Below are 13,861 nucleotides of genomic sequence, written 5' to 3'. Positions count from 1 at the left end.
TCCGATTCATATCAAGACGGGTTAAATCTGGGTGATCCCGTAGCCTTTTGAGGCAATCACATCCACTATGTCTAGGGGTTCGGCGTCGGAAGGCAAGGCAAGGCAAGGCAAGGCAAGGCGAGGCAACTGTTTGTGTACCTGTCAAAGTGGATTTCTTTTTACATGATTTTGCCAGAGGACAACACTCTCGTTGCCATGGGTTCTTTTTCAATGCACCAAGTGCGTGCTGCACACGGGACCTCGGTTTATCGTCTCATCCGAAAGACTAGACACTCAGTTTGATTTTCCAGTCAAACTCGGGAGAAAAGGCGAGAGCGGGATTCGAACCCACACCCTCACGGACTCTGTGTATTGGCAGCTGAGCGCCTCAACCATTCGGCCACCTTCCTCCTCACACACAGTATAAACAAAAAGGGTGATCTAAAAAAGTAAAACCGAAAACAACAACAGCAAAAGGCGCAAACAAGGCATCAGGTAAATACATATTAACAAAACAACAACAACAAAAGGACCACACAAGACATCAGGCAAATGCACATTAACAAAACAACAACAACAGCAAAAGACCTACACAAGGCATCAGGCAAATACACATTAACAAAACAACAACAACAACAACAGCACAAAACCCACACAAGGCATTAGGCAAATACACGTTAACAAAACAACAACAACAACAAAAAACCCACACAATGCATCAGGCAAGTACACATTAACAAAACAACAACAACAGTATCAGTTTCAGTAGCTCAAGGAGGCGTCACTGCGTTCGGTCAAATCCATATACGCTACACCACATCTGCCAAGCAGATGCCTGACCAGCAGCGTAACCCAACGCGCTTAGTCAGGCCTTAAGAAAAAGAAAAAAGAAAAAAAAGGATAAAGACATTAAAAAAAACACAAAAAACCCATTATAAGGCGCAAAATCTTGATGAAGTCAACTCTAAGCGCACAAAACAACAACAGACCCACACAAGCCATCAGGCAAATATACATTAACAATCCTCTCCTTCCGCCCTTTTAACCTCCCCCCCCCTCCCCCCAACTGAAGTCAGGCACTCACCATTCGCACCCTGGGTGGGATAAGAAAAAATCGGAGTGCAGCGCCTTTCCCAAAGGGCACCATGCTGTTGGAAACGAGTTCGCTGCTTCTTTAATTAACTCTCTCCATACGAACGGCGAAAGAGACGACGTTAACAGCGTTTCAGCCCAATTACTATCATCAAAATATTGCAAGCGGAAGACTCTTATACTGAAGAGGTGAATGCTGACAAAGAATACCACAATTCTGACGACGGAAGCTAAAGGTTGGGTCATTCAGACACCCACTGGACATCCGAGGGGTCTGTGTAGAGGAGAAGAGAGGACTGGCCGTACTGAGTGAGTTAACGTCTTTTCGCTTAGTGCAATTAAAAGAACGACCGAATGAAATCGTATCAAAACGTTGGAAACGAGTGTCCATGGTTTCGGGGTCCAAAACACGTTCCAGGATTTTTACCCACCTCCAGGAGACCTTGAGCAGTGGTATGGAGGCTAGTCATTCGGATTTCGGACGACGGGCGCAATGGCCGAGTGGTTAAAGTGCTGGAGTTTCAATCTGAGGGTGCCGGGTTCGAATCTCAGGTAACGGCGTCTGGTGAGTAAAGGGTGGAAATTTTCCCGATTTCTTTGGTCAACATATGTGCAGACCTGCTTGTGCCTGAACCCCCTTCGTGTGCATACGCAAGCAGGAGATCAAATACGCACGTCAAAGATCCTGTGATCCATGTCAGCGTTCGGTGGGTGATGGAAACAAGAACATAACCCAGCATGCTTGCCCCCTAAAACGGAGTATGGCTGCCTACATGGCAGGGTAAAAACGGTCATGCACATAAAAGCCCATTCGTGTACATACGAGTGAACGTGGGAGTTGCAGCCCACGAACGAAGAATTCGGATCAGACAAAGTCCCGTGTGCAGCACATACTTAGCGCATGCAAGAAGACCCACGGCAACAAAATGGTTATCAAATCAAAAACACCAACAGACAGGTGGAAAAGGAAAGGGAAAAAAGGTGGCGCTGGACTGTGGCGAGGCGCACTCCACTAGGAAAGCAGACCCGAATTGATAAAACACACAGAAATCTGTTGTGACATGGATCAGATTAACACAATACAACATAATATAATTCAGGTGTAGACAGAAAAGAGCGAGAGAAAACAACACACACACACACACACACACACACACACACACTCCCCCCTCCCCCACATACACCAAACACCACCACGAGGGTGGCGCTGTATTGTAGCGATGCGCCCTCCCCCTGGGGAAATAAGGCCCGAATTTATAAAACACAGAGAAATCTGTTGTGACAAAAATCAACACAACACAACACAACACAACACAATGCAATACAACACAATATAATGCAACCCAACCCGACCAAACCCAATAAATACAACACAAAACAATACAACACAACGCAATGCAACAACACAGCACAATACAACACAACACAATACAACACAATATAACAACACAACACAATGCAACACAATATAACAACACAACACATCGCAACACAACACAACAACACAATACATACAACACAATGCATCAACACAACACAATGCAACACAACACAACAACAACAACACAGCACAATATAACAACACAACACAATGCAACAACACAGCACAATACAACACAACACAATGCAACACAATATAACAACACAACACAATACAACACAATATAACAACACAATACAACACAATGCAACAACACAACACAATGCAACAACACAATGCAACAACACAACACAATGCAACAACACAACACAATACAACACAATGCAACAACACAACACAATGCAACACAACACAATGCAACAACACAGCACAATATAACAACACAACACAATGCAACAACACAGCACAACACAACACAATATAACAACACAACACAACACAACAACACAACACAATGCAACACAACACAATGCAACAACACAACACAATGCAACACAACACAACAACACAACACAATGCAACAACACAATGCAACAACACAACACAATGCAACAACACAACACAATGCAACAACACAACACAATGCAACACAACACAACACAATGCAACACAACACAACACAATGCAACAACACAACACAATGCAACACAACACAACACAATGCAACACAACACAACACAATGCAACAACACAACACAATGCAACACAACACAACACAATGCAACACAACACAATGCAACAACACAACGCAACAACACAGCACAACGCAACAACACAGCACAATGCAACAACACAGCACAATGCAACAACACAGCTCAATGCAACAACACAGCTCAATGCAACAACACAGCTCAATGCAACAACACAGCTCAATGCAACAACACAACACAACGCAACAACACAACACAATGCAACAACACAGCTCAATGCAACAACACAACAACACAACACAATGCAACAACACAGCTCAATGCAACAACACAACACAATGCAACAACACAACGCAACAACACAGCTCAATGCAACAACACAGCACAATGCAACAACACAGCTCAATGCAACAACACAACACAATGCAACAACACAATGCAACAACACAATGCAACAACACAACACAATGCAACAACACAACACAATGCAACAACACAACACAATGCAACAACACAACGCAACAACACAACACAATGCAACAACACAATGCAACAACACAACACAATGCAACAACACAACACAATGCAACAACACAACACAATGCAACAACACAACACAATGCAACAACACAACACAACGCAACAACACAACACAACACAACAACACAACACAATGCAACAACACAACACAATGCAACAACACAACACAAAACAACACAACACAACGCAACAACACAACACAACACAACCCCACAATACAACACAATATAACAACACAACACAATGCAACAACACAGTTTCAGTTTCAGTAGCTCAAGGAGGCGTCACTGCGTTCGGACAAATCCATATACGCTACACCACATCTGCCAAGCAGATGCCTGACCAGCAGCGTAACCCAACGCGCTTAGTCAGGCATTGAGAAAACACAACACAATACAACACAACACCACAATACAACACAATATAACAACACAGCACAATACAACACAACAGCACACAACACAATATAACAACACAACACAAAATATCACAACATAATAATATAACAAACACAACACAATATAACAACACAATATAACAACACAATATAACATCACATAACACAACACTACACAACACACGTGACAACACCAATACAACACAATACAGCACTATTCTTGTGAGTGGTGGTGGTGTGTGTCCATCGAGATCGATGATGACCATCGTTGTCATGCAGCTGGGGGATGGGGGGAGGGTGGTGGTGGGGTGGGGGGGAGGATGCTCATGAATCTATCTGTGAATGCGCAGATGGCTGAATAGTCCAATCTGCGCACGAAATGTTCTTGTGAGTACGTATTTATGTAGATGTATGCATTCCGCTTTGTTTTCTTTATTTTCCGTTCTTTCTTTCCGATGGCTCGATGTAAAAAAACACAAACAAAACAAAACATAAATAACTAAAGTAAAAGCAATTGTTACTTATTCAATTACCATCGTGAAATAAAACTTTGACTTACACACACACACACACACACACACACACACACACACACACACACACACACACACACACGCACACACACACAAGCAGTGTATTCACCACACGCGCGATCGCACGAACGCACGCACGCTCACGGACGCAGTGGCGGCAAGAAACCCATCTCTATCTTTCCCACGCTGACTGCTTGTCTTGACGTTTACGCCAGTGTCAGTGTGTCTGGAGTGTTCTCTTTCCTGACAGTGAGAGGCTTGAACACCCGCCTGATGGAACCCGCCCGCCGGGCCTTTGCACACACACACACACACACACACACACACACAAGAACACACAAATGGCACGCGCACGCGCACACGCGCACGCACGCACGCACGCGCGCACACGCAAACACACACACACACTCCAGACAGGAGATGGAAGGCCCACACTATACATGTCCATGGAAAACAAACAATGAGGGAGGGGACGGGAGGGAAGGGGAGGGGATGGGATGGGAGGGAAGGGAAGGGGAGGGAAGGAGACGGGAGGGAAGGGGAGGGAAGGGAAGGGGACGGGAGGGAAGGGAAGGGGAGGAAAGGGGAGGGGAGGGAAGGGGAGGTGACGGGAGGGAAGGAGACGGGAGGGAAGGGGAGGGGAGGGAAGGGGAGGGGAGGAAAGGGGAGGGGACGGGAGGGAAGGGGAGGGGACGGGAAGGGGAGGGAAGGGGAGGGGAGGGGACGGAAGGAAGGGAAGGGAAGGGGACGGGAAGGGAAGGGAGGACGGGAAGAGAGGGACGGGAGGGGACGGGAGGGGACGGAGGCGGAGGGAGGGAAGGAGACGGGAAGGGGAGGGAAGGGAAGGGGGACGGGAAGGGGAGGGAAGGGGAGGGGACGGGAAGGGGAGGGAAGGGAAGGGGAGGGAAGGGAAGGGGAGGGGACGGGAAGAGGAGGGAAGGGAAGGGAAGGGGAGGGGAGGGGACGGGAAGGGAGGGAAGGGAAGGGGAGGGGACGGGAAGGGAAGGGGGAGGGGACGGGAAGGGGAGGGAAGGGGACGGGAAAGGGAGGGGACGGGAAGGGGAGGGGAGGGGACGGGAAGGGGAGGGGAGGGAAGGGGAGGGGACGGGAAGGGAAGGGGACGGGAAGAGAGGGAAGGGGAGGGAAGGGGACGGGAAGAGAGGGAAGGGGAGGGGACGGGAAGGGAAGGGGACGGGAAGGGAAGGGGACGGGAAGAGAGGGAAGGGGAGGGGACGGGAGGGGAGGGGACGGGAAGGGGAGGGGAGGGGAGGGGCAGTTTGTGTCAAGGAGACAGGTCTGGACACGTCAGGCGTCCAGTGTCACGGGTGTCGTTTTCCTTTTGTCTTGGGACTGATGAAGACGGTTGATGCGGAGAGCGAGGTTGGGCACACAGCGGGGGGTTGGGGGGGGGGGGGAGAGACATAGAGAGAGACAGAGAGAGACAGACAGGCAGACACAGAGAGACAGAGACAGAGACAGAGACAGAGAGAGACAGAGACAGAGAGAGAGACACGGAGAGAGAGACAAAGAGAGACAGAGACACAGAGAGAGAGAGAGACAGAAAGACAGACAGATAGAGAAGGGTTTTTTAAGAGAGAGCGAGATGGAGAGACAGAGGGGGAAGAGAGGGGTGGGGAGAAGACAGAAGAGAGAGAAAGAAGAGGGTGGGTGGGGGAGAGCGAGGGGGGGTGACATAACAGAGAGTTGTGGAAGACAGATATGAAACAAATGTGAGTGGGGAAAGAAAAAGAAAAAAAGGAGAGAAAAAAAAAAGTATTTGTATTTCTTTTTATCACAACAGATTTCTCTGTTCTCCCCAGTGAGAGCGCGTCGCTATACTACAGCGCCACCCATTTTTTTGTATTTTTTCCTGCGTGCACTTTTATTTGTTTTTCCTATCGAAGTGGATTTTCCTACAGAATTTTGCCAGGAACAACCCCTTTGTTGCCGTGGGTTCTTTTACGTGCGCTAAGTGCATGCTGCACACGGGACCTCGGTTTATCGTCTCATCCAAATGACTAGCGTCCAGACCACCACTTAAGGTCTAGTGGAGGGGGAGAAAATATCGGCGGCTGAGCCGTGATTCGAACCAGCGCGCTCAAATTCTCTCGCTTCCTAAGCGGACGCGTTCCCCCTAGGCCATCACTCCACAAGGGAGACAAGGGATAGAGATGAACACTAACACGGACATTTTTTGCTCACGTGCATGTGTTTTTGGTACCCCCCCCCCCCCCCACACACACACACACACACACACACAAAATCAAAAGATTAAAAAAAATGTTTCAACTGTCATTGTACCGTTTTGTATTCATACATACCTTTTCCCCTCTCAAAACTGACACACGGGTCATTACCAGCCGTACTTTTATTGACTCACTTGTGTAAACAAAGTGAGTCTGTTTTAACCCGGTGTTCGGTTGTGTGTGTGTGTGTGTGTGTGTGTGTGTGTGTGTGTGTGTGTGTGTGTGTGTGTGTGTGTGTGTGTGTGTGTCCGTGTGTCTGTGTGTCCGTGGTAAACATTAACATTGACATTTTCTCTGCAAATACTTTGTCAGTTGACACCAAATTTGGCATAAAAATAGGAAAAATTCAGTTCTTTCCAGTCATCTTGTTTAAAACAATATTGCACCTCTGGGATGGGCACAAAAAATATATAATGAAGCCTAATTATATGCAAACTGCATTTACTGTTATATTTATATTTTTTGTATTCTCTAAACTTGGCACTTTGACCTCTTATTCTGACACAACAACAAGAGGAGTCATTATTATCATTTTTTGTTCAAACAGGAACTTCTTTTGCTAAGCATGGAATTTTTATTTATTTGGAAACGTTTTGGTGCAGATAGTAAAAAAAGGGAAATTACTCTGTAATTAATGCTAGGGGACTTAATTTATCACAAGTGAGTCTTGAAGGCCTTGCCTCTCTTGGTTTTTTTTTCTTTCTATCGTTGAAACAGGAACGTTCTGCCTGGTATGGGAAATGACACTGATGGATGCCTGAGCCAAGAGCAGCAAAACTTCTGCAAAGTATCTTACCCAGAGAAAGATTTGTACACAGGCACCGTCACTCGATGCAGCAGAATGTCCGGGAGTGACCAGCTACATCAACACATTTTCTCGTCCGGGGGTCCAGAATTTGTCAATTAACTAAGTAGCAATACGCATGCGCGTTTGAGCACTTTTCCGGGTTGTGTCTGTTTAAACAGGAGGAAACATTTGCCATTGTCTTGAGAGAAACAATAATAATTTTCGAAAATGAGCGTTCTTTTGTACTGGATAGTATAGTATAGTATAGTATAGTATTGTATGGCATTGTATTGCATTGTATTACTCTTTTTGTCACAACAGATTTCTCTGAGTGTATGTGAAATTCAGGCTGCTCTCCACAGGGAGAACGCGTCGCCACACTTACAGCGCCACCCATTAAAAAAAAAAAAAATTCCTGCCTGTAATTTTATCCGTTTTCCGATTGAAGTGGATTTTTCTACAGAATTTTCGCCGGGACGGCCCTTTTGTTGCTGTGTTGTTATTGTCGTTTTTTCGTGGGCAAAGTGCGCTAAGTTTATCGCCTTATCCGAATGACTAGCGTCCAGACCACCACTTAAGTCTAGTGGAGGGGGAGAAAATACTGGTGACTGTGGGATTCGAGCCAGTGCGTTCAGATTCTCTCGCTTCTTAGGCGGACGCGTTACCACTAGGCCATCACTCCAGTACGGGTTCTGACATATAGTCGCCCATTTTTGACTCACTTGTGTAAACAAAATGAGTCAATGTTATAACCTGGTGTTCGGTTGTGTGTGTGTGTGTGTGTGTGTGTGTGTGTGTGTGTGTGTGTGTGTGTGTGTGTGTGTGTGTGTGTGTGAGTGGTAAACTTTAACATTGCCATTTTCTCCGTCTAGAAATACTTTATCCGTCAATACCAAATTTGGCTTAAGAATTGTAGGGGAAAAAAAATCTACACAGTCATACCAATAACAGGTTGTAAGTCTCCCGAATTAAGCCGTGTTTCCCGTATCATTAATGGTTTATTTTCTTGAGGCTATTTCCGGGATTCCGTAAACACCATATTATTGCATCACAGTCGCAGAACTGTAAGCGATGCTTTGTAAGAAGATGGCGGGACCTCGTTTTTCTTGTTTGCAATTAAATGGAAAGAAACACAAATTCTGGACAGAACACAATTGAGTGACACAGACTACATCACCGACGTGTTTACTGCATATAAATATCTTAAAGTTGATACTCAATTCACTAGAATGAACATAAAAGAGAAATTGAATTGACCACGTCGTACTTTCCCATTGAGTGTAACTAAACTTGTACATCTACATGCAGAGAAAAGCGGTTAAATGTTACAGTATGATTGCGGCGATGGCAACGTCTCCTTTACCGCGGACTTTAAAGAATTCTTAAATGCCCAAGACACACCAGAATGACATAACTTAAACAGCGTTATCACTCCAAATACCGCAGTTGACTTATCGCCCTTATAAAAAGGCATGCTTAAATAATTTTTTTTTTTTTTAACATCATTGTTAGAACCACAATAGTGCAGTGACTAAACTCACTAAGAAAATTTGTTCCCACCCGAACATACTGGGTTCGAATCTGCGCTCAGGTCTCCCCCCCCCCCCCCCCCCACCCCCCCCTTTTTTTTTTTTTTTTTTTTAAATAATCCGAAGCTTTATGATAACAAATAACAGAAAACATTTTAACGATTAGATTTATCAACAACAACAACAACAACAAAATGTTTGAAGTGTATCACAAGTGAGTCTTGAAGGCCTTGCCTCTCATATTAATGTCTTCCTTTATCGGACAGACAGTTGGAGATAGACCTTCCGTGCTGCACTGTTTGGAATGGAGGAGGCGTCCGAAACGCAAAAAATAAATTTTACAATACACAATACACACAATACACAAACTTTATTGTCTATACTTTGGTACAGAGATTTTCTTTTTGGCAGCAGCACATGTCCAACATAAGAAGAAAACAACAAACAAATAAAATGAATAGAAAATAAAAAGATAAATTAAATGGCACCAAATGGAAATAGCTATATACAAATATACAGATTACTGAAATTTACGTGCCTCTCCATTTCAGTCAGCCAAACCGCATTGCACATCTTCCCCCCCCCCCCACACACACACACACCACGCGCACACACACGCACACATACACTCTCTCTCTCATCCCCTCTCTCTCTGTCTCTCTCTTCACAAAATATGCAACTACAAAGATCATAGTTCATTTAAAAATCAAATATCACCAGAGTAAGACAAGAATTAAACCAAAGAGCAGCACTTCCATAGTTCACATTAGGCATCACAGAAGAACAACTTTCAACTTTGCCGAAAGAGAAGAGCAGGATGTGTCCGCAATGATTCTGCAGTATGTCAGACCCTAAGCAATGCGTTCCGCGATTTTCTTATCACTTATCGCAGCCGACAGTTCGTGAGGATGGCAGGGAAAGTTTGAAACTTTGATAGATCTATGTAATGACCGTAAAACAATGAATTGCCAGTCAGTGTGGACAGCTTACCATAGCATTTGCTGGCGTTTCCAAAAGCACACATCTTTCAGCTGGATAAACACTCGTTTCTGATAATGAGCAAAACTGTTATTTGGATCGATATCTGTATGTACTGGTAACCCTCACCCCTGTCTCCACCACCGGCGTTTTCGGTTTTGTTTGTGCAGCACGAATCACACGTGTCATGAAAGCTTTGCCTCTTGTTGTTTTTTTGCTTTTTTTGTTTTTTGTTTTGTTTTTCTCCCCCACCCCCCAATAAAGGCTGTGCCACCCCATGAAGGGGATACAATGAACACAAATTACAGTGCAAAGTTTCCACTTTTTTTTTTTCAAAGTTCAGAACAGATTGCAAGAGATTTGGTATGCTGCAATTTCAACCATGCACAACAATTAGCAATTAACCACAAAAACTGAAACTGCTTATTTTGAATGCTTTATATAGGTAAACTGTGAAGAGAGAGTGACAGATAGATAGATAGATAGATAGAGAGAGAGAGAGAGGCAGACAGAGACAGAGAGAGAGAGAGAGAGGAGAGGATGGAAGACAGAAGGGGAAGAGAGAGGGACGGAAGGGAAAAATGAGAGAAATGGGGAGAGAGAGAGAGGGAGAGAGAGGGGGGCAGGGAAGGGAGAGAATAAGAAAGAGAGAGAGAATATGAGATATATATAATAAGAGAGAGAGAGAGAGACAGACAGACAGACAGACAGAGAGGTCTCCGTTAATTATTCTCAGCAAGACATCACTCAGACAGACAGACTGGCAAACAGACAAACAGACAGACAGACAGAGACAGGCGTGACGTCTGCGGTAATTCTCAGCAGCACACCGCTCCGAAATTACAAATCGATAATTTGAAGATTTCCGAGGACAGGACAGAGACACTGGGGAATCGTAGCCAAAGATTACAGCGCTGCTCGTGCGCTTTGGAGTGTCGTCCTTGTCCGCAACACGACACTTCCTGGTTCTGGACTGTTCGGGGATATCACCCACCGCTGATCTATTGGTGGTAAAAAAAAAAAAAAAAAAGAAAAAAAATTACAGCCTCCATACCTTCTACAAAATCCAGTGGCTAATATGGATTACACATCTTATATCAGGTGCATTCATTGCGATTCAGTGAATTGATTCACAACGTCCACAGCCTCTGATAAAAAAAGAAGATACAACAGCTAACATGGATCACCAATCTAAAAAAAAACCCCAAAAAACAAAAAACCAAACAAACAAAAACAAACAAAAAAACAATTACAATCATTCGAAATTAAAAAAATAAATAAAAAAAATCATGTTCTTATTCTTCATTTCAGTCCAGCATTTCGTCACTCCATAACTCCACCTCACTCTGTGTAGAGTCATTGGGACGTTGGGGCGCCGTGCACAAAAAAACTGCTAGAATGCCGACAGCAAGTCATCACCATTCTAATCAGTGTGTGTGTGTGTGTGTGTGTGTGTGTGTGTGTGTGTGTACGTGCATACGTACGTGCGTGTGTGTGTGTGTGACTGTGTGTGTCTGACAACAACGATAACAACTGTGACGACACTGTCCAACCACCCCCCTCCTCCAACTCACAGTCCTCAGAAGCAAACGCAAAAGCAAACAATACTGACGTCAGTGACGCTCGTTTGTATGCCACTGGAAAACTTTTTTTTACCCCCCCCCCCCCGCCCCCCACCCCCCAACATTAATTCAACAGTTACGTAACGTTTACCAGCCGTCAAACCACTAGCCGTTTACTAACCAACACCAACAAAAAAACCAACATATGCTGAAGCACGGTATTAGCTGTTGACTGTTTCTCTCCTGATTGTACACGTGTTTCTTCTTCTTCTTCTTTTGCGTTCGTGCGCTTCAACTCCCTCGTTAACTCTTACGTAATAGTGGGCCTTTATAACGCCGCTGTGTAGGCGGCCATACTCCGTTTTCAGGGGCGGGGGTGGGGGCGGAGGTGGGTGTACATGTTTTAACATGTTTTCTGAAAAAAGATTTGTGTAAATCAACCAACCAAACAACAACAGCAACAACCACAACCATATTTCGCTTGCCTGGGGTCCTGTAGTAGGCATCGGTCGTCGCTTGGGACACATTCGAACCACCTGCGCTGGTGGTATTTGTGACTGGGGAACCGCTGGGCCCACGCTGCGCATAGAGTCCACCACCACCACCACCACCACCACCATACTGAAGGGACATAGTCACCGGCATCACCACCACGACCACCACCCACCACCGCCACCACCACAACGACCCCCACACAGCAACCGTCGGTGTCGTTGTCGCCGTCGTCGTCGTAGCGGTTGTGGTGGTGGACATCTCAGCCACGGTCATCACTGTGAAACAAGCTGGGGGATTCTGAACGGAAGGGGTTGATGCCATCTCTGATAACTACTGCTGCTGCTGCTGCTTCTCCTCCTTCCTCCTCCTCCTCTTTCATGACTGGGTTCACGTTCGTTGCTTCCTGTCGGCACGGTGCCGCCCTGTGTCTCTGGGTCTGTGTGTGTGTCTGGCCCCGCTCCTGTCGTCTTTGTTTGTTTCTTTATGTCGTGTTTCGAAAAAAGTCCTGGACCAAGGTTCTCTTTCTCTCTGTGTCTCTGTCTGTCTGTCTGTCTCTCTTTCTGTGTGTGTGTGTGTGTGTGTGTGTGTGTGTGTGTGTGTGTGTGTGTGTGTGTGAGAGAGAGAGAGTGAGAGTGAGAGAGTCTATGAGTGACAGTAAGAGAGAGAGAGTGTGTGTGCGTGTGCGTGTGTGTGCGTGCGCGCGCGTGCGCGCGCGCGCGTGAGAGAGACACTTGACACTTTGACACTTTGACTCTTTACTGTCATTAGCTTAACAGCCCATGTGACAGGGGGGTGCAGGGGAAGTTACAGTGTCGTTTTATCCAATCATTTGAAAAAGTAAAACAAAACAAAACAAAAACAAAAACTAACGCACCTAATGTTACAAAGGTTATATCAATAAACAACAGCCAACAAAATTGCACACACACAAAAAAATAACAACATCATCATCATTAGATTGACCATCCAAATACTAGAGAGAGAGAGAGAGAGAGAGAGAGAGAGAGAGAGAGAGAGAACCACGCCTGCATGCTTACCATTGTGTGTGTGTGTGTGTGTGTGTGTGTGTGTGTGTGTGTGTGTGTGTGTGTGTGTGCGTCAGAGAGAGAGAGAGAGAGAGAGAGAGAGAGAGAAGAGAGAGAGAGAGAGAGAGAGAGACACACACACACAGAGAAAGACACAGAGAGAGACAGAGTGTGAGAGTCTATGAGTGAGAGTGAGAGAGAGAGTTAGAGTGTGTGTGTGTTCGTGCGCGTGCTCGTGCGCGTGAGAGAGAGAGAGAGAGAGAGAGAGAGAGAGAGAGAGAGAGAATCACGCCTGCATGCTTCTCTCTCTCTCTCTCTCTCTCTCTCTCTCTCTCTGCGTGGCGCGCGCGTGTGTATGAATCTCACCAGCCTTTCTGCGTATCTAACATCTCGTACCTCCACCTGTTTTCATGATCAGCTGGGGTTCCAGCCCGGTGATATTCATTGCCACTCCCAAGGAGTGATGGGACAGGGTGATGGGGAATGGGGGGGTGGAATGGAAGTGGGGGGTGGGGGTGGGGCCTGGGGGGGCGGGGCGGAGAACCGGGGGTGACGGGGAGGGGAGTGGGTGGATAACGACATCACACGCTTTCCTGAAACTGCAATT

The 13,861-nt window shown here is 45.8% G+C and overlaps 1 protein-coding gene across 1 annotated transcript in view; it reads right to left on the bottom strand.

Annotated features, from left to right (window-relative positions):
* The window catches only part of LOC143297128 (glutamate receptor ionotropic, delta-1-like), a 54,421-nt gene extending 41,871 nt beyond the window's left edge, over positions 1-12,550 (bottom strand). Inside the window, exon 1 of the mRNA XM_076609302.1 lies at positions 12,220-12,550. Coding sequence (XP_076465417.1) covers positions 12,220-12,550 — 331 coding nt within the window. The remainder of the gene's footprint in view (positions 1-12,219) is intronic.
* Between the last annotated feature and the right edge of the window lie 1,311 nt (positions 12,551-13,861).

This window comes from Babylonia areolata, chromosome 22, assembly GCF_041734735.1.
Source record: "Babylonia areolata isolate BAREFJ2019XMU chromosome 22, ASM4173473v1, whole genome shotgun sequence".
In the NCBI taxonomy this organism is placed as follows: domain Eukaryota; kingdom Metazoa; phylum Mollusca; class Gastropoda; order Neogastropoda; family Buccinidae; genus Babylonia; species Babylonia areolata.
This window is presented reverse-complemented; position numbering and strand designations above follow the sequence as displayed.